The 20,221-nt window shown below is 39.4% G+C and overlaps 2 protein-coding genes across 7 annotated transcripts; one reads left to right on the top strand and one right to left on the bottom strand.

Annotated features, from left to right (window-relative positions):
- The first annotated feature begins 38 nt into the window (after window positions 1-38).
- LOC133411270 (mitochondrial adenyl nucleotide antiporter SLC25A24-like) lies at window positions 39-18,842 on the top strand. 5 transcript variants are annotated; one of them, XM_061693409.1, is made up of 12 exons: window positions 39-166; window positions 1,169-1,271; window positions 2,633-11,550; window positions 11,666-11,792; window positions 12,639-12,726; window positions 13,374-13,485; window positions 15,587-15,745; window positions 15,893-16,045; window positions 16,108-16,215; window positions 17,180-17,347; window positions 17,419-17,569; window positions 17,959-18,842. In XM_061693409.1, the coding sequence occupies exons 3-12, from the start codon at window positions 11,371-11,373 to the stop codon at window positions 18,138-18,140; spliced, it is 1,428 nt and encodes a 475-aa protein (XP_061549393.1). In that variant the 5' UTR covers window positions 39-166; window positions 1,169-1,271; window positions 2,633-11,370; the 3' UTR covers window positions 18,141-18,842. The 5 variants fall into 5 exon arrangements, with proteins under 5 accessions (XP_061549393.1, XP_061549392.1, XP_061549391.1 ...); XM_061693408.1 differs by having other exon boundaries at window positions 1,169-1,275; XM_061693407.1 differs by having other exon boundaries at window positions 1,169-1,275; window positions 2,630-11,550.
- LOC133411271 (EEIG family member 2-like) lies at window positions 479-10,125 on the bottom strand. 2 transcript variants are annotated; one of them, XM_061693412.1, is made up of 11 exons: window positions 9,465-10,121; window positions 8,070-8,190; window positions 7,867-7,896; window positions 7,524-7,640; window positions 6,537-6,583; window positions 3,946-4,049; window positions 3,239-3,319; window positions 2,954-3,161; window positions 2,667-2,803; window positions 1,648-1,711; window positions 480-1,468 (listed from the first exon to the last, which is right to left on the bottom strand). In XM_061693412.1, the coding sequence occupies exons 1-11, from the start codon at window positions 9,608-9,610 to the stop codon at window positions 1,426-1,428; spliced, it is 1,098 nt and encodes a 365-aa protein (XP_061549396.1). In that variant the 5' UTR covers window positions 9,611-10,121; the 3' UTR covers window positions 480-1,425. The 2 variants fall into 2 exon arrangements, with proteins under 2 accessions (XP_061549398.1, XP_061549396.1); XM_061693414.1 differs by lacking the exon at window positions 7,867-7,896 and having other exon boundaries at window positions 479-1,468; window positions 9,465-10,125.
- Window positions 18,843-20,221: the final 1,379 nt, after the last annotated feature.

Below are 20,221 nucleotides of genomic sequence, written 5' to 3'. Positions count from 1 at the left end.
CGACTATTTTTTTTTTTTTTTTTTTTTTTTAACAAATGGCAGCGCACTCGTGGTGCAGTGTGAGCCGCGGTACATACGTCAACGTGGATTGCTGCTGGAGTTCCTATTTTGGCTTGTATGTTTGTTGGATGCTTTGAAATTAGATTTTAATACAACTGTGTTCGCTGTAAGTATTATGCCTGTGTGATTTCAACATTCATTTCTATTACTGCCTTTGATTTTATGTTAGACTGACAACGTAGTAGACCGGTCTCCCGTTGTTTAGCTAGAAAGCAAACTGGGATTTTATTTTTACATTATTTGGTTTAATAATTAAAAAAAAGCTTCCTACTTTATTTACAATACATTTACCGCAGCAATTATTTTTGCTTTTGCTCGATTTACGCATGTAACGTCATAATGCGTGCTTTTTTTTATTTAAACTAAAACATTTACAATATCTGAAAGAAATAAGTGTGTTTAAAGCGTCTTTGGGTGAAAAAACGTTTTATTAAAAAGTAACACCACTGCGCCAAACCATAACAGAAATCTGTAAAATGGTTTATTTATTGACCATAATTTGAGGAATGAATTTGTCCTTTATTTAGTTTAGCCTTGTGAGTTATTTTGCACAGACACGTGTGGACTTTAAATTTCGTTGCAGATGGTAACATCTGTGAGAAGCAATCATCGTTTTGTTTTTGTTTTTAAATCAACTTCTCAGTGTCCCATAAAATTAGATTCTGAAAGCACAGTAACAAATTGCGCACGATAGGTCCACTAAGATTACAGTATTTTAAATAAAAACAAATTGTGCGCTTTAGTGTTACAAAATTTATGACTGGATTGTTACGAGACAGCATAATTCACCTGTAACAACTTTTGCATCAGTAGTCTATAGAACACAGTCCCTTGTCTCAGCCCCACTCACTTATCACATCCAAAAGTAGGCTTTGCAGTAGTTAGTGACAGCACAGTCATAACGATGAAGAAAAAAAAAAAAGGGTGAAATGTGTTGTTTTGTCAAAAAAATATATATACTGTGAAATCTTAACTCATCTACACACTCACAACACTAGTAATAAGTGCATCAAATAATGGAAATAAACACATACACGCAAATATTGTAAGGAACGTTAGTCATTTTTGTTTTCATGATATTAATAACCTTTTCTTAAAATGTACTTAGATTCCAGGATGACTGATGCCTGCTCAGTTGCCGAAACCCTGTACACTGTGGCCTTCTACTACACTTGTTGGGCCCTAGAGGGCTTTCCTGGTGTCCAGATGCTGTAGGTAATTCCTGTCCTGTTTTGTACTGTATTTTACACAACACTCCCCTCTTTGTGGGATGAGGAGAGGGCAGTTTCTGTCGCCACTTCCAAGGTCTTCCGAATGCATCAGTGTAATTTGGCACCCTTCACGACATCACATGCTTCTCAAAGCTTAGAGCTTCATCACCACCTGCTCAAATGCTCCCGATGCGACCCTGAAAGAAAACACCACTTATTTTACATTACAAGAACAGTTATGCTGCGCTTGTATTAATGACCCGAAGAATACATTATCTTGCAAGACTTAGTAGAATTCCATATTTGCATTGTACAATATAATTAGACTTCATTAATGAAGTACTACACACACATTCCACGGTTACATAACACCCACCGAGTGTACTGACTTCCCAAAGCTGTGCTGCCGCCAGGACCGACAAATAAGCTGAGTCCTTCCTCTGTGACAAGACACACACACACACATACACACATTACAATCTGGAAACTCTCAGTTCAGAGTTTGATGTTAATTGTAACCATTACCCCATCGATTCACTTTATAAAAATTGACCTTGCATTATAAAGCAACAATACCAACACATTCTACAATAACAAAGTACATGTGAGGTGCAGGTTTTACTTTGGTCCACCTGGGGTCACCATCCTCACATTCTACATTGTACTATCTGTGACTTTGAGTGTGTGTGGCAGGGCCTGGCCTGGTGAGTGAGGTGTGCGCCAGCAAACGAGAGTGTAGCTGGGTGTTGTTGGCTCAAGTTAGACATGTTGTTGTGTAAGCCAGTTCTACTTTTAGTAGACGCATTGCACTTGATCTTCTTTTGTAGGTGTGACACAATCCCAAACTTTCTCTGTCTTTTACAGACATTTTCGTCCCATCATAACGCCAACTTATTTCTACAGTGGTGCATGCATCCGCAATAACATTAGTCTGTGAGGAAAAATTCTCTCTGTGAAGTTTTGACGCAGATATTTTGCTTCTACATGTTTTTTTGTAATATAATTATTCGAGTTATTCAATTAATTGTTTCTGCCCTAGTGGCGACCAGTCAAGGGTGCATCCCACCTCTGGCCCAAAGTCAGATTGGATAGGCGGAAGGTCGCCCTCGACCCTAATGAAGACAAGTACTATAGAAAATGGATGGATGGGTCTTAATATGAAAAATGTAAGGATAGCCTGTAAGTGAACAAGAGTTATGTACAGTTTTCATCTATTTATAATTAATGATTTAAATTTAGCATCCACGCCATGCTGTCCATTTTCTACCTCGCCATTACAAGCAGAGATTCATCATTTCATGTAAGTGCAGCAGTGCACTGAGACGCCGCATCCCTTTAATGTAATTTGATCCCATCAGCAGGATGCTAGCTGACTTCCCAGTTCGAAGTACACACCCTCCATACTGGAGTCCAAGATACTGTGACTGAAATCCTGGCCCTGCAGGAGCTTGTCAATGATGTCATCTGCATTGACCCTGGTGGCGTTTACCCTCGTCAGCTGATTCTCCATTGAGTTCTGCTTGACTGGATGCCTAATTCACAGACAAGAAGAAGGTGGGCTATTGTGGAAATGGGGAAACAACATACAATACTTATTCGACTATAAAACAGTGACAGAAATTCCAGATGGTTCATCTGTGTGAGCATTGCTGCTTGTTGATTCAGGTGAATATGTGTGTTACCTTGAAGCATTGGCAGTTGTGGAGTTCTGTTCCGTAGTATGATGGCAGCCCGCGGGCTTTGGAGGAGAGGACCGGCTCTCCTTATCTGCTCTCTCTGCCTGCTGCTCACTGGGCTCTGGGATGCTGTCGATGCCTATTGAGGCAGAACCTCCTGACGCGTTCCTCCGATGGCTCAGGTCTGGTGAACTCGAATGATTTGAGCTGTACCCTGTAAAGTGAGATTAAATTGGTTAGATGGGAGGGATTATTATATTGTCCCTGGGGAGGATTTTTGCATGCATGTACCTGAGACTTTAGACTGTTGACTGGTGTAGCTGGATGTTCTGGTGTGACCACCGGTAAGCCTTTCCTCAGGGACTGGAGTTCCTGAATTTAGCAAAATCAGCATTTTAGGTATACGTGAACAATCTAACCCAACAGGTGTGCTGTATCACAAACTCTTTACCAATCTAATTTTATTCTGAATTATTTATTATGATGGTTGTAGTTTGCAGTGGTAAAGGACTGAACCGCGATACAAGAAGAAGTGTTCCTAAACAATTTCAAAATACATAAACATATTGTTAAAGTAATAAGTACATCTGACATACTGTACTGTAAATTTACAGTCCTTGTGTTGGATCTTGTCAGATGAGTGATGTTTTTTTTAACTGCATTCATTCAGCTCCTCTATACTAGTCTTTAATATTTCATGATTATTAGTTGCAACTATAGTATCCTGTTGCAATGTACCATCCTGTCGTAAATGTCAGTTGTAGTTTTGCACTTGAAGAAGTCCCTTTTTAAAAAAAAAAAAAAAAAAAAAAAAAAATTGTTTTCTTTTTCCTCTGCCATGGCTATAGCGGCTTTTGCTGCCACGAGTGGTAATGACAGGATGCTGAAGCTATCTGTATGCTGCTATGATCGACGTCAACAGTCTTTTAAATTTACTCTACTGTAGTTAATAATAGATAATTTATGGCTTATTAGAGGCTGTTTGTGTGCATCACTACCTGTTGCTGAATGGCATGTGTGCATATCTCCCCCCTTTCGCTCTTCAAGGAGACACTCAGACTCAGCTTGTGGTATACCCAATGTCATGGCTGTAGATGAGGGGCTGCAGGGAGAGAGAAATATTATTTTTAAGAGAAGATTGGTGGCTTAGGGATGATAATGATCAAATAAATTCGGCTTTCCATACATTGAAACGCTACAAATATGATGCTTCCTAACCAGTGAATACAGCAAAAGCTCCAGATTTTAACAAATGTTGTTCTGTGACAGTTGTTGACTTCCAAGTTCTAATTTCAAAACAATATAAATTAGGTCCAACAGCCGGCATTATAAAACCTTTATTAACTCTACGGGCAATGTTTGAAGTAACATTTTAAGTATTAGGAACAGACAAACATTTATTATTACATGCCGAGGTTAGACAGTAGGTATATTCAAAATAAATACATCACAACTCTCCCTTCAGCTGAATGCACAAATACACATTACAAGTGCATGATTCATGAGTCGATCCGAATTGTCATAACTTCAGCAGCACGCGCCTCAGCAGACATTAATAAACGGGCCACACCTTTTACTTTTTACTGTGTTGCTATGTATGTTAAACACGTGAATGACAAGGGTGGGGAAGCACAGTCAAGAATGCATCATATTTCCATTCATTGCACTGTGGTATAAATCTTCCACATGCTGTGAGTAACACTAAGTGGGATGAGTGACTGGGCTGCAACTTGGTTTACACTTAAGGCAGACAGTTCCTTGGAAGCATCCTATATACAGTATTATTACCAGAGGTGGTCAGAGTAGCCAAAAATAAAAAACATGTAATCAAGTAATCTATCTTTGTTTACACGTGTGAAACATCAAAATAGACCCACCAGGCAGAGATTGAATGTGAGGCCAGGGGTGTTGTGCCTCTTGTGACTGCGAGTCTCACGCTGTTGTTTCCTGGTTTGCGTCAATTGGTCACTTTGAAATGTTTACTTCTGTGTGGGGTCACAGTGACTGCCTGGCTCCGTTAGATTGATGAAATGGATTCAGATGTCGGTAATGGTTACGTTGTATTGGTGAAACGAGTCTTGTGACAGTGCCCGAGGCACAATTGTCTCTTCGAAACAATAATCCATCCATTTATTTTCTGTACCTCTTATCCTCATAAGGGTCATATGTTGCAATAAAACTACTCGTATTAGTACTGTACAATTTATCCAAAAGGTTACTCAAATAAAAGTAACAGAGTAAATGTAGGGCATTACTACCCACCTCTTCTTATAACACAAAGTTGAAAGTGAAAACTGTGAGCAGGGAAGTTTTCACATGTCACAAGCTTTGCCAGGAGTGAGCTGTTATATCACATCCTTTGCTATCAACTGTCTGGCATTCAAACAGGGCTTGACTGCCCTGGTGTCGATCTTATCACTTATCAGCTGTTGCAAAAGAGCATGAATGACCCGGCAGGACGTTATCAGGTCTCCGATAAAAGCTGAGGATCAAAATTGTTACTTTCATCTCAGCGGGTAATTTTAACATCAGAAAAGAGCAATTGCGTCAATGTACTGACAGGCAGGATGTAGTTACAGTTTTTAGAACATACAGTCGGACGCCCTAAAGGCTGGAGAATTTGAAAGCAGACAAAATGTTTTGAGACTTCATCCTGGCTGCTAAGTGCAAAATGACAAAAGTCATGAGAAGAATGACATGTTCATCACAAAGTCTGCTATGTTTAAGGTTAATGTGAAGACACTCGGCTCCACAAAACACACAGTGATCCGAATGAAGTTATAATACTTTTTTACAATTGTATGCCTTAGGACATATGTGAAATAGTGTAAGAATCAAGTCCAGCCACCCTCTCCACTTAAAAGCCTGCCTCAAAGGGTGGGTTTGAGCTGTGCGATATAACAAAATATATCGTAGATACAATATAAAATGCTTATCGTATGATATAATCATCTACTGTTTGCTGCTACGGAGTGAATCTTCTAATTCCTTTCCCTCCACTTAGTAATACTTTTGATGGATAAATGGTAGGCATACTTGAAGCACTGTGTGTATTGTATTTATTTTAAGTCTTTGCACCTTACTGCATTCATTGAAAAGTGGTTGTACTACTAAATATTTTTAAAGGTATTTATTTGGCCAATGGATATTTGTTTTATTTTTATCTTTTATTCATTTAATTGTATGGTCTATATAAAATATGTATTTTACAAATAAATGGAGAAAAGACCACAGAAAATGGCCATTAATTTAATGTCAGGAAAACTATTATATTGTTATCGGGATAAAAAATTACCTATATTGGTATATAAAATTGAATAGTTTTATTTTTGTTTTATTTTGTCTCATTACACAGTGATCGACTATGACAATTTATGTTAAACCATTGCCTTTACAGTTAAAGGTCTTATGGTGGTGACACTTTAACTCGAATGGGTACACGGAGCAGATTATTGTTGCTTGCTATGGAAAAGATTGTTTAAAAATAAATCAGATGTTGATCAGCACTCCATGACAGTGACAAAAATGAGCAATTCATGAATTATAACTGAATAGATTTTTAAATTAAAGTCAAAGAGGATGTCCTTACGTTTTAAAACAGGGGTCTCCAGACATGAGTTGTGTTGTGATGACAACCTGCAAAACAAGGTGACTGTCAGTTGTGGGATGACAAACAACTGATCCTGTCAGAAGAAAGTAGGCTAATGGAACACTTTTTCTTTGCAGTTTTTTTTATTTTTATTTTTTTAGAATTCTGCAGCCCATTGCTGAACTGGATTATGTTTGAGTAGTTTATAGGCTGAACTGTCTGCACAGTTTTCCATTTTTTTGTATGTCCAATACATAACTAATACTATATTATATATAAACTATAATGTGTACTTGTCCAGTAGAAATCAATAACAAGCACTTAAAGACAACAGAATTCATTCATCCAATTTGGACTGTAAACAAACAAACACTACCATCAAGGGCTGAACAACTAAAGATTATTTAGTAGTCGACAATAATGTTGATAAAATCAAGTATTTTTTTTAGCACAGTACAGCGGTCCCCAAACTTTTTTGCACCATGGACCGGTTTCATGTAAAGACATTTCTACAGCGACACAAGTGTCATGATGTTGGTTTGTGTGTGTTGTGAATACTGAATGAATACAGTCCTCTTTATTCATTCCTCACATGGTTGTTGCCCACGCATTATTGAACATAACAGTATGGCGACGAAGATGCCGCTTCAATTAGCGTCACTGCCCTCGTTCCTCGCTGCCAGTCCCGTTGGTATGAATATTTTCCATCAGAATAGCTGAACCTAGCGAGGCTGTTAATCTCATCCACCACCATCTTATTTTCCTACTCTCGGATCCGTGCAGACGTATGGAGTGTGTCGCCTTGTTAGAGGGACATGTCGCAGACAAGCAAGTCATGAGTCCTCTGCAAATTGGCTGATTGGAAGACGAGATGCCAAAAATAGGTGGTTAGCGGTTAGTCGACTTCGAGTCGTAAAGTTGACTCGGCGACTATATTTGTTCGACCCCTAACTACTATTGTGTCATGTAGGCAACTTGGCATGGTACCTTGAGAATTGAATTGTCCTGTCTAGTTTTGTTGGTATCATATCCCTCCAGGAGGCATCTTCTTGTAGTGCTGCCTGACCCAGCAAACTCAGACAGGTTTAAATCAGCAAAGCCCAGCTGCACATGGATGCCCAAAAAATGAAAATATTGAGAAACAGACACAGAACAGACACAGTAAGAATAGTTACTTGTCAACAGTGTGGATTCTGAGTTATAGATATTTCAATAAGTAAGCCCGAACTAAACAAAACCAGTCATGGTTAATGGTGTACCAAAGTCCTGATGTCAACTGCTATTGTATAAAAGTATGGATTATTGATTCTGAAGCTCATGGAATAAATACCTTTGCAAATGCTTTCCCACCCTTTAATTCCTAGAATGACAAAAGCACCAAAATTAGCTTGCATACTCAGCTGCTGATTACAAATTAACATCGCTTCTTAACTTTTATGTAATCATTTTCCTTTTTTCAACACAGTCTCCCTACAGGAATTTTTGTTGCACCCCACAGAGCACAAGCTTTGGGGCCTAAAAGGTGTTGCGTACCTTGCGCACTGACACCCGACACGCACATGGATCCAGTACACCTGTCCTAGCATTGGCGCTCATCTTACACACGAAGGAGAATCGCTTCCTCCAGCGCACACAGTTGGCTTGGACGGGCTCCCTGGAAGGGAAGCAGATTTAATAACTGTAGTCTGACTAACCACGGGAAAGGAAAAACAAGTCATATTCATGGTGAAAAATAGTATTCAAATGAAAATCATAGTTCTGACTTTAAGTATACATGTGGTTAGAGCCAAGAAAAGCTTTGACAGTGTTTACACTCAGTATAGTTTGTTTGAGCAAACTGTTACCATAGTGATGTATTGACGACTAACGGCTGGCACGAGTTCCATCTCAGCTCATTTTTCCGCAGTGACTCATATTGGTTGTACGCAACGGATGAACAGTTTGCTTTTTTTTTTGCAATGGAAGGAACTATTATTATTTTGGTTATTGCTGTGCAGTCCTTAAAATATCTGTACGTTTAACCTGACTTCAGAACTGTGAGGCAGACATGGTCACCACTAGGACCCCTGCTGTATTTATATACAGTACAGTACCATAAAATAATAATAAAGCAATACTACACAATGAATGTTAAACATCTGTAAACTACCTAACATTCTATTGTAAAGTCAGTGACAAAATTGGTGTCATGTGACACCAAATCTTATGGTTTGGACATATTAGTTAAATAAATGACCATATTATAAACTTATTAATTAGTGTATAAACTGTTGATCTAAGCAGTTGTGAGGCAACAAGTAACTTCACTGGGGAAGTTCGATAAGCAACCTGAAGTACTCCCATGTACAATAAGTAAAGTAAGTTTAGATACTCCCTGGCTTGTACAATAAGTAAAGTTAAAGTACTCCCATGTACCCTTGTACAATAAGTAGTCCGTTAAAGTACTGGACTGTACCCTTGGACAATAAGTAAAGTACTTCCTTTAAGTAAAGCAAGTTAAAGTATGTATCCCTTTCACTATTTATGCTTATGTATTGCATGTGGAGTACGTAAATAATACTTTTAAAAAACCTACAGTATCGTTACTTGCACATATTGTAGTGTTACAGTGACGTTACTTGGCGAGTGCTGAACTGTTTAGATGCTAATTAATAAATTCATACATTAGTTACTTATTCAATTAATTGGTAAAAACCATCGTATTTGGGGTCATTACAGCAATTCCGTTCCAAACTTCTTTCCCATTTAATGCTCGGAACGTCAGCTAGTTCACACAGTTTGCTAACGACTAAACATTGACCCTTTCATTAAATATACGTTTCCGTTAAAATTTAAAAAAAAATTAAAAAATTAAAATTAAAATCCAAATATTTTTGGCTGACGTGAACTATGAGTGGCCGGCTGCTAAAAATAGTCCCCCAAACTTACCGAGAAGACTCTTGGACGAAGTTACCGTGTACGAGGCGAACTTTGCAAAACAAAACGCCATTGACAAAAGGAACTGACGACAGCTCCTCCAAGTCGAAGTCCACTTTAAACTCGAATCTCTTCTTTTTCATGAGGAGGAACGACATGCTGCGTGGAGCGGAAGGCAACGGCGAAGGCGAGCGTTGACAGGCAGCCGGACAGGATTTTCTCCACCGACTGACTGTTGCTGCTGTCACCCTCAGCTGTTCAAAACGTGTTCAAACTTCTCACGGCAACTTCCGTCTTTCCCACCCGAGTGCTGACTGACACACTCGTGACGTGTCATGATTTCATTGGCTGCAACATTGACAGGCTTCATTCAATTTTCGTCATTCAAAACCGGGGAGTTCGGACTGCTATTTATTTCCATTTCCGAACAGACCTCGAAGCTCCATTCTGTCACTGAGAAAAGTAAAATAAATATTAGATAGATAGATAAATAAATAAATAAACTCGAAGTCACAAAACGACTTAATATGACAAAACTACTGCAAGAGTTCAACGACAGCCGCACCTACAGTTAGTGAGACTTTTTCCATTTATGTAAATTGCTTATCATTGTACATTACAGAGCAGTAAAAGAAAAGTCTACCTTTGCAAAGGTGTAAATGTTCAATAATGATTTTTGTAGTTTGCATGGGTGTAGAACTGTATTACAACGTCCTGTGGAGTATTATAGTAAGTGGTTCTCAAAATGTTTACACTCAAGGGCCTAAAAAAAATTCTCTTCAAGTACCACCTTCATGTAAGCGACTGTAACATATGCGCAATCTAAACATTAACACACCACTTCAATATATATATTTTTAAAAAACTGCACTTCAGTGAATCAATTAAAATTTACTGCACATAAAGTTAAGATAAAATGTACGTACATCATTAAATGTTGAAAAACATACAGTTCTAAAAGATTAAATGCAAATGTTCTGTATTGTGCTTCAAAGGTAAATATAACTGAACTGTATACTTAGGAAATGTACTCCACTTGGAAAATGAAAACAATGGAGTTCAAGGAAGTTTGAACGGACTGTATGATTGCTTGTAATGCCTGTTTTAAATTTTGTAAATTTTATTTGGATTTTTTATTTAGTGATTGTTTGGCATAGCACTAGGCAGAGCTGGCATATCACTGGTGGTACTTGTGGATTTATTTAAAGGTCAATTTTTTGTTTTTGAAAAATAGGGTAATCTGAAAAGTTACTAAATCTAGGAACAAAAGTGCTTAATTGGCATCAATGGCGTTTCAGTGACTGTTCCCAAAAAAAAAAAAATACCAGTCAAATTCGAAATGACTGTAGCTAAATTAGTTGCTACTGCTTTTTGGAAAAGTAGTCGCTCGATCAAGCAACAGAAAGCGTATGGGGTGAAATGGCGCCCCCGAGCGGCCATGCGCTGCACTACACCCCGAGGAAAGCCTCCAGTGTGTGTTGAAACGACACGTCTGTGCAGATGGATGGAGCGATTAGGCCGAACATTTCCTGCTTCGTTCGCCCCGTTTAGCACGCACGCTGGGAGCTCGAAGGAAGTTCAGCTTCGGGGCACGATGCTAGAATCTTCGCGTCCGCCGATTGTGAGTGTCGGAACGTTTTGTATGCTCGCGTCGTTGCTGTTTTTCCGCAGAAAATGTTGCGAATAGCGTCGCAGGCGTCGTAGCTCCGCCCTTGTACCACCGCCTCCGCAGTTCCACCTCGGAAAGCCTTGGAGCGTTTGCGTTGGGACTGTACGTAAAATCAACAAACAGTGTTTAACAGCATACATCTGGAGTTTTTTATTTAATTTTTTATTTTAAAGTTATAACGTCGTGGATTGCTTCTAACATGGATTAAAAAAAAAAAAAAAAAAACGGTCACGCACAAACGTCCGCACCATGATTCGGACGGTACCCAGCGGTTTACTCGCCAAAGCTCGGTGCTGGGATGCCGACAGTGAGAGGTCCTACCAGGATCTGTTCGAGAGGCTCGATGCAAATAAAGACGGCAAGGTGGATGTGGCCGAACTGCGGGCGGGCTTGAAGGCGATGGGAGTGTTCCGACAAGGTGCTGCTCAGGTACAGCCGGTGTGCACGCTTGTCTGGAGAACGCTTTCCTTCTGACCGTTCCCGGGGGGGGGGGGGGGGAGGCAACACGAGTCAACATGAGTTTGTTTGTGTCTCTTCTTGGCAGAAAATTGTGATGAGCGGTGACCAGAATAAGGACGGCAGTCTGGACTTCCACGAGTTTACCAAATATTTGAAGGAGCACGAGAAAAAACTGCGCCTGACGTTTAAGAGTCTGGACAGAAACAACGACGGTAGGAATCGCATCAGAATAAAAAACAAAACAAAGCTGTAAGAGTTCATTCACAGTGGCACACATACAGCCCTGGAAAAAAAATGGTTCAGTGGTTCTCAAACTTTTTACACCAAGTACCACCTGGAAAAAAATCCAAATACCACCTTAATGGCCAACATTGAACTACAGTAACATAGCAGGCCTATGTGTTCATTAAAAAAAAAAAAAAAAAAAGACAGATTATATTCCTACAACTGTAACATGATGCAGTTTGAACATTAGCACTGCACTTCCATATAGGAAGATTTAAAAAAAAATATTTAAAAATATATTACACATAAAATTGAAATTATAAAAAAATAAACATTTGAAAACAACATTCTTTAAGATTAAATTAAATTCAAATATATTGAATTTAACTGAATTGGATTTAGGGAGTGATTCTTTCACATACCCCTAGAGGGGGCCCGCGTACCCAGGGGCGTAGCAGCAGATGATGGATCCCAGTCCACAAAATACCTGACGGACCCCCTCTGAAAAATGTTCTTGGCGGGGGGCCCAAATGATCGGTGTCCCTCGACAGTGTCAGGTTTTTACCCCGTTCGACACCCCTGCGCGTAACACTAGTGGTACTGTAATCACATTTTGAGAATCACTGGGAAGATGGATAGAGAGCGAGAAATGCTTTTAAGCCCTGAAAATTGAGGTACTCTGCATAAAATGCTTATAATTCCTCAATTGGTAATACCATATTTTTGTCTCTTAAGGCTCACATAACATGCATGTTGTTCGGTTTTAAATCCTTTGTGTATGAAGGCAAAAAACGCTACAACCCTAAGTGCAATCACTATTGTTTTCATGTCAGGGCGCATTGATGCCACTGAGATCCAGCAGTCCCTTGCAGAACTGGGCTTGGAGATCAGCAAAGTGGATGCCCTGAAAATCCTGCAGAGGTTTGTTCACCAACTTGTGCCTGCATGCTTCCCACAACAATGAAAATACAGTCAAGCGTTCGCTTTTGTACACTCGCAAGTCACTGAACTACACTACCCCGCTACACGCAATTATCTAAGTAGCAATACAAGACCTTAACCAAACAGTCTGTGTTTACAAAGATAAACATGTTTTCGCGGTGGGGTAATGAGTCATTCCTTCTATCGATGTGTCGATTTCTATTCCCACGATCCAACTGGATCGATCTCTGCTCGTTAGGTCAGCATTCCAGACGTAAATAGATTGATTAAAATTGTTTTAAAAGGTAATACATCGATTGTACCGTTACTAGGCAATAACGTATTGGATTTACGCACGGCAGACTTTATATGGATGTGTGTGTGTGTTGTTATTATTATTTTTTTAATCAACAGCATAATGGAATCTCCCTTCATTTCAATGGGGAAATATTTGAAATACGATTGTTTTGGGTTATGAGCATGGTCAGGGAAAGATTTAAACTTGTATCTCAACTACGGCACCACTGTACACTGTAAAAACCCATTATTAAAAAAAACAGATCGCTTAAAAAGTCCGCAATATAGCCGGGGCTTCATTGTAATGTGCAACATGCCACAGCTGAATAGTATCTGTGTGTTTCCTCCAGCATGGACATCGACGGTACCATGATGGTGGACTGGAACGAGTGGAGGGAACATTTCCTGTTTCACCCCGCTCACAACCTGCAGGAGATCATACGCTACTGGAAACACTCCTCGGTACGACTCATTTGCACGCAGGCGTTAAATCGAATGTTTGCTTGGGAATGTAACGCTGTCAATCAACTTGCAGTGCAATCAAGTCTCGTGTTGTCCAGTAGTCACCTTGTGATCGATTTTAATGGATTTTTCTATTTAAACATTTTGGCTTGTGTAAACATTTTGGCTGGTGCTTTGAAAAGACTTGGGCTGTCGAAAATAATTAGGTCAGGCCTGTTGTAGCACTCCCACTAGCTCTTAATCCAAATGAAGTGGTGAGTGCCTGGTCTGTAACTATATACGGTATGCTGCTTGAGATACATCATACGAACAAAAGTATTGAAACGCCTGTTTGGAGGTGGTCCACTCTTCTGGGAAGACTTAACAATAAGACTTTTGGAACGTGTGCTGTAATTTATGTCCTCCTAAATTCATACAGAAGAACAACTGTGAATTCAACTGACCTGAGAGGGCTGTTTATACAGTGGGACCTGGGTTTCCATGTCATAGTTTTTGCACGATTCGGTTTGTGAAGACATTTTTTTGTCCACATTTTCGCACATCTGCTGAGTGAGCATCATTCCGCACAGTCATCCAAACACTTCATAAGTTGTGTAAAAAGGGTTCAACATAGGAAGGTGTATAACGCAATGCAAGCTTGTATTAAAAACTCAAGGCGATAACAACACTGTGGGTCTGCTCGGCAACACTAAGGCAGTAAGTACCACATTCTGTCAAAAGTCAGGCCATCAAAATAAAAACACATAGTATAATACCACGGTTTCACCGCACTTCCTTTGGCCCAATGGTGACTTATTAACGGTCACACTCAATAAACAAGCAGAGAAATGTTTTAAATAAGTCTGTGTGGGGCCAAAGAAAGTGTGGTGAAACTTGAGGTTCGACAGGATGTTACACTAATGCTGCCCCAACTTGTCCGAGTGGTGCCAAGCAGACTGGGAGGGTTGTTATTGCCTTGAATTGTTAATAAAAGCTCATATTGTGGAATTGAACCCTAATACGACAGAAGGTTCCGAGTGCCAGCCATATGATAAAGATGGTGAGAAACACGATCACATTCGACAAAGAACTTGTAGCAAAGTAAGGAAATGGAAAATCCCTCTCCCCACATCGCTACCCAACTTCCATACGCCACCGAGAGTCTTCAGTAAAGGTAAAAGTGATGTTAAATGTTCATTTATCCACTTCATTAGTTCTTTATTTCACACTGTTTTTGTTGCTATTTTTGGGTCCCTGGATTGGATGAATTGGACTTACATTTTTTCCTGTGGATAATATTGCTCTGGTTTTCACATGATTTGGTTTCAGTCACACTTTCTTGAAAAGATAAATCACGAAAACCAAGGTTTCACTCTACACTATGCTAAAATAATGATGATATAATCTCACTTACTTGATGTGAAATTTGGGCCTGTTTAGTTGAAATCAAAGTTATTATTCTGTTGTGTAAATGGCAACAAGTAGATGCGTAGGTCAATTCTATCTTCTGCTATCTAGTGGAAGTGCATTATTTGTTCTGCCTGTCTCTGTACGTCGCCAGCATAATTGGTTTGTGGTCAATAAAAAAATCATTTTAGATCAATTATGTGCAATTGGCTAATTTCCCACAGCGTACCTCGATCTCTCAAAGCATACAGTATTAGTGTTTGGGAAGCAATGGTTTAGCGAAAAGAAAAGCATACATGCGTGTGTTTGGTTAGATAACCAGACAGTGCCGCATTCTTGTTCCTCATTATTGGACCACATTGACTTGAAATGAGCTCTGTCTGCACCACGTGTGTCACCAACGGGTGCGCTGCTTTTGCTTTTGGGAAAACACTGCATATGTTTATCTGGAACTCCGAAGAGCTCGAGCGCAGGTCATTGTATATCTTTCTTCACAGTGGGGAATTTAAGAGAGAGTTTTAAATAAAATACCACTGATTCATTTACAGTTTTTTTGTGGCGATTGTTTGAATAGATTCTTGAGTATAATGTTTCATCGTCCTTGTCGTGTGCAGTTTGGCAACTGTGACTTTGCGGCAAAAAAAAAAAAAGAAGTTGGCGTAACCTTGAAATGTCTTAAGCCGGAATGAAGTAATGCGGGTGATGTGGTCTATAGGTGCTGGATATTGGTGACAGCCTCGCCATCCCTGATGAGTTCACCGAGGAGGAGAAGAGCTCAGGCGGTTGGTGGAAGCAACTGGTCGCAGGCGCTGCGGCGGGCTCCGTCTCTCGTACCGGTACGGCTCCTCTGGATAGATTGAAGGTTTTCATGCAGGTAAATCCACTTTAAAACAAAGGTTTGTCTTCAGTTTGGATAGCAGATGTAAATCCATCCATTTTCTGAGCCGCTCCTCCTCACTCGGGTCGCGGGCGGAAATGTAAATATATATATTTTATTATTATTATTTTTTATAAATTGCAGGTTCACTCCACTAAAACCAACAAAATAAGCCTGGCAAGGGGATTCAAGCAAATGATTGTTGAGGGAGGTATAACTTCACTGTGGAGGGGCAACGGCATCAATGTTCTAAAGATCGCTCCTGAGACAGCCATTAAATTCATGGCATATGAGCAGGTACCAATTATCTTAAAAGCCTTTTGTATGCAATATGTACAGTACATGTTTTTTTGTTGCAGTTTAAGAAGATGCTTTCATCAGAAGGTGAAAAGATCGAGACGCACAAAAGGTTTCTGTCTGGCTCGCTGGCTGGAGCAACTGCACAGACCGCCATTTACCCCATGGAGGTACCGTTAATGTTTGTCAAATGACAGTGAATCCCAGTTTATTGCAGCAGATGCGTTCCAGAAGAGGCTGCAGTTGGTTAAAATCTGCAATATTGAGAGACCTTATTAAAAAAATGTTTATGGTTGTACTGCTCCCACCACCTTTAAACATATTCAAACTTATTAAAACATACTTTTTGAATGGATTTTAAATGTATTTGAACACAAAAAACTAATTCCAAGCATAAAATGGATCAAAAATACTGTATCTATTGTAGTGTCTGTGTACATGCATTTGCCTTTAAGAGGCGGGGTCTGGTAGGGTGGCATGTGACGTCTTTGTGTGAGTGTCTGGGCATGAGCTGAGGCCAACAGCAGTTCGTCACAGGCACATATTCTTTATCCTCTGGAAAAACAACTGCCGTTACGGACGTTTTGATGCAAGTCTTTTCCTGTTTTAGCATCAAATTTACATGCAGATTGTTTGTATGTATAATACTGCCCACTAGTGGCCAAGGTGCTTACCAGAATGAGCAGCACAATGTCCACTGAATTATCAATGATGACCAAACTGTTTGTTTTTTACATTCTATTCAATTATGTTATTAATGTATTGTATAATTATGTAGAGTACTATTTTTCTTAGTAATTAATGTTATACAAACTTTTGTTCGTCCTCTTCAGGGCGCTGGAACTGATTAATTGCATTTCCATTCATTTCAATGAGGACATTTTTTTGGAGTGTTTTGAGTTTACAAGCATGATCACGGAATGACTTGAACTTGTAAATCAAGACACCACTTTATACCATAAAAGAAAATTGAAAAACAATTTGTTCCAAAAAAATGCAAAATAGTGTCGGTGGGAACAATATACCGTGATATAGCAGGGAAACATATTTATTGCAGTAAGCCAAACCTATTAATTTGATTACAGAGGTTAAAATACGTTGTTTTCTTGTGCACTTTGTGTCTCTTTCCCAAAGGTATTAAAGACTAGACTGACACTGCGAAAAACTGGCCAGTATTCAGGAATGTTTGATTGCGGCAAGACAATCCTGAAGAAAGAGGGTGTCAAGGCCTTCTACAAGGGCTACATTCCAAACTTAGTCGGCATTATTCCCTACGCCGGCATAGACCTCGCTGTTTATGAGGTATGCCGACTGGACTAAGCACACTACTAAACAAATTCTTCTTCAGAAGCTTACACGCATCTTTGCTGCAGAGTCTGAAGAACGCGTGGCTATCGTACCACACCAAAGATTCAGCTAATCCTGGAGTTCTTGTGCTGCTGGGATGCGGGACCATTTCTAGTACCTGCGGACAGCTGGCCAGCTATCCCCTCGCGCTCGTACGCACGCGCATGCAAGCAACAGGTAAACTGAGTAGAGTTTATCCCTTGAATAAACTATTCTTACTATACAGGGAAATGTAAATATGAATAAATGTTGCCTGTTGTAATTCAATGAAACTGGATGTAACTGTTTTCTGACATACGCCAGTCACAAAAAGTTAGTGCTATTGTGAATTTTGCTGTTCAGCAAGTTGTTCAAAAAGTCCTGAAATATTGAACACTTTTCAAATGTTTAGAGAAAGTCAAATTGAGCTCAATTGTAAGTGCATTTTAGATTCATCCTGAAATTTCACCTGGAAAACACAATATCCCAAACTTTTTGTGAGTAGTCACGTGAGAGCAGGTGCAGAGTTACCCAAAAGGCACATTTTCATACAAATGTCTTGATTTAATCAATTTATTTCTCCTCAGCGTCCCTGAACGTTTCAGACCAGCCCACCATGAGTTCCCTTCTAAAGAGTATTGTGGCCAAAGATGGCTTTTTTGGACTCTACCGAGGCATCCTGCCCAACTTTATGAAAGTCATTCCGGCCGTCAGCATCAGCTACGTCGTTTATGAATACATGAAGATTGGTTTGGGGATCAGCAAATAACACGGGAAGCCAACGAGTGTGGACACGCTGTATTAAGCTGGATGACCTGAGATGACTGGCATGATGTGGCATGACTTCCATCAGTTTACGCTGGACCCCTGTGGTCAGACAGATGCACTGTATTGCACTAAGGATGGTCCGTAAATGTCTTAAATATGAATTATTTATACTTTAAGCATGCTTCCTTGTCTTCCTGCTACTGAGAAAGACACTCAAAATGTGCAGGCTGTACTTGACAATACTTGACTCAAGAGACTGAACTGTACGTGAATGCAAACATTAAACTGTGAAAATACAAAACAAACAGGTCGTCTAATTTGCCATATGTTTACCAAGCTCAATGCTGGTTAAATTGATTGGAAATTGCTCATCCCACATTGGACCTCAAAATTGGGAAAAATAAATCAGGGTTGATATTTGTGGTGAAAACAGGCTACAAAAAATGAGATGTGTGTTGATACAGATTTCTGTGACTGCCTCACAGAAAATCAAGAGTGTTCTAAATGTGACATCACTGTTGGTTTTTCCAATTCATTTACTGTACCAGCATAGTTCATGCACAAGTGCATGACTTTAGCAGTGTTGTGCTCATACAACCTCACAAACTATAAACCTGCGACATTTTCAACAAATTAACCTGTTTTGTTGCTCTAACTCATGTAAAAGACAAAATGTACATTAAATCTTTTTTGTTGTTGTTGAATGTTGATTGAGAATGTTAGAAAAATAAAGACGTCACAGAAGCGTCGCCACAGCCACATAAATGCGTTGTTTTATGCATGACTAATAAAAAAAAAAAAGTTCAATTTAATTGCTAAATTAGAGAATACTTTATAGACAGCAATTTTATCAATCATGTTTAAAAAATAAAATGAATGGAATTCAATTTATTTTAAGAAGGGCTAGTAAGGGTTTAACCTTTAACCCTAACCTCAGTAAGAGTAAACAGTGCTGGCCCGTCCCACTGGATAAATAGTCGAGTGTAAACGTCAGCCTGCACCATTCTATATATTAGTCAACATAAATTATTCGAATACAGTAATATATATCAACACAAGGGAAATGATCGCACGCATGCTGGGTCCTTATTTGACACGTAAAATTTGTTCCAGATAAATGTATTTTTTTTTTTATTGTGACACTTTTATGACATCATAAAAAAAAATATCCGTGTGCTGTTTGGGGCTATTAAAAACCGAGCTAAAACCTAACCGGATAACTGACCCTGTGGCTATTTTGTTAGCGTTTTTAAATTTGGCTAGAACATTTGTATTAACTTAAACAACGCTTGAGGCTTTGTGAACTAAAGAACAAAAGTATTTTCCCCATGATTATATCTACATTCTTTGCGTATGACGTTTTTGTGGCCCTTTAAAATTTACCGGAAATTTCGCCTTTTTGATTGTCTTTCCCGACGCGCCGTAGTTGGACACAGACTAGCCGCTGTACCTGTGGCGAGCACAGACATACACAGCTCCCGTCTTGAGAGCGTAATCGTACGTTGCCCTAGCCGCCATATTGGAGGTGGCATATTGGAACAGTCGTCAAAGATGCAAACTCAAAGCCACAGCCTAAAACTGAGCAGTGGCGTTTCATTTTATTTCGCCTTTTTGACATCATTTACTAATAGAATTTGTTCACTTTGTGATAAATACTATGATGTCTTTTATGTCCATGATGCAGTGAATTCCCGTGGTGAAATCAGAATCAGAATCATCTTTATTTGCCAAGTATGTCCAAAAAACACACAAGTAATTTGTCTCTGGTAATTGGAGCTGCTCTAGTATGACAACAGACAATCAATTGACAGACAACACTTTTGAGACATAAAGACATTGAGAAAAACAGTCACTGAACAATAAAGGGTTGCTAGTTATCTGGTAATGCCGGTACAATTATTATTTTTTTTGACAATTGTGCAAAAAGATGCAGAGTCCTCTAGCACTTAGAGCAGTTCGAATGACTAATATTGCAATAGTCCTGTGCAATGACCATTGTGCAAAGGGCGCTGAGACTTCAAGCGAGTAGTACGATAGTCTGGGACAATGTTGATTGTGCAAATGTTGCAGATACTCCTCAGT

Source organism: Phycodurus eques, chromosome 13, assembly GCF_024500275.1.
Source record: "Phycodurus eques isolate BA_2022a chromosome 13, UOR_Pequ_1.1, whole genome shotgun sequence".
NCBI classification, from domain to species: domain Eukaryota; kingdom Metazoa; phylum Chordata; class Actinopteri; order Syngnathiformes; family Syngnathidae; genus Phycodurus; species Phycodurus eques.
This window is presented reverse-complemented; position numbering and strand designations above follow the sequence as displayed.

What these genes read in the sequence shown, in the direction of transcription:
- LOC133411271 (XM_061693412.1), bottom strand. Translation starts at nt 9,610, where the DNA reads ATGTCGTTCCTCCTCATGAAAAAGAAGAGATTCGAGTTTAAAGTGGAC. An exon ending in GTCGGGTGTCAGTGCGCAAG is followed by an intron (nt 7,897 to 8,069) that starts GTACGCAACACC and finishes TTGTCATTCTAG; the next exon opens with GAATTAAAGGGTGGGAAAGC. An exon ending in GTGGGAAAGCATTTGCAAAG is followed by an intron (nt 7,641 to 7,866) that starts GTATTTATTCCA and finishes ATCCATGTGCAG; the next exon opens with CTGGGCTTTGCTGATTTAAA.
- LOC133411270 (XM_061693409.1), top strand. Translation starts at nt 11,371, where the DNA reads ATGATTCGGACGGTACCCAGCGGTTTACTCGCCAAAGCTCGGTGCTGG. An exon ending in GATTGAAGGTTTTCATGCAG is followed by an intron (nt 15,746 to 15,892) that starts GTAAATCCACTT and finishes TATAAATTGCAG; the next exon opens with GTTCACTCCACTAAAACCAA. An exon ending in CACGCGCATGCAAGCAACAG is followed by an intron (nt 17,570 to 17,958) that starts GTAAACTGAGTA and finishes ATTTCTCCTCAG; the next exon opens with CGTCCCTGAACGTTTCAGAC.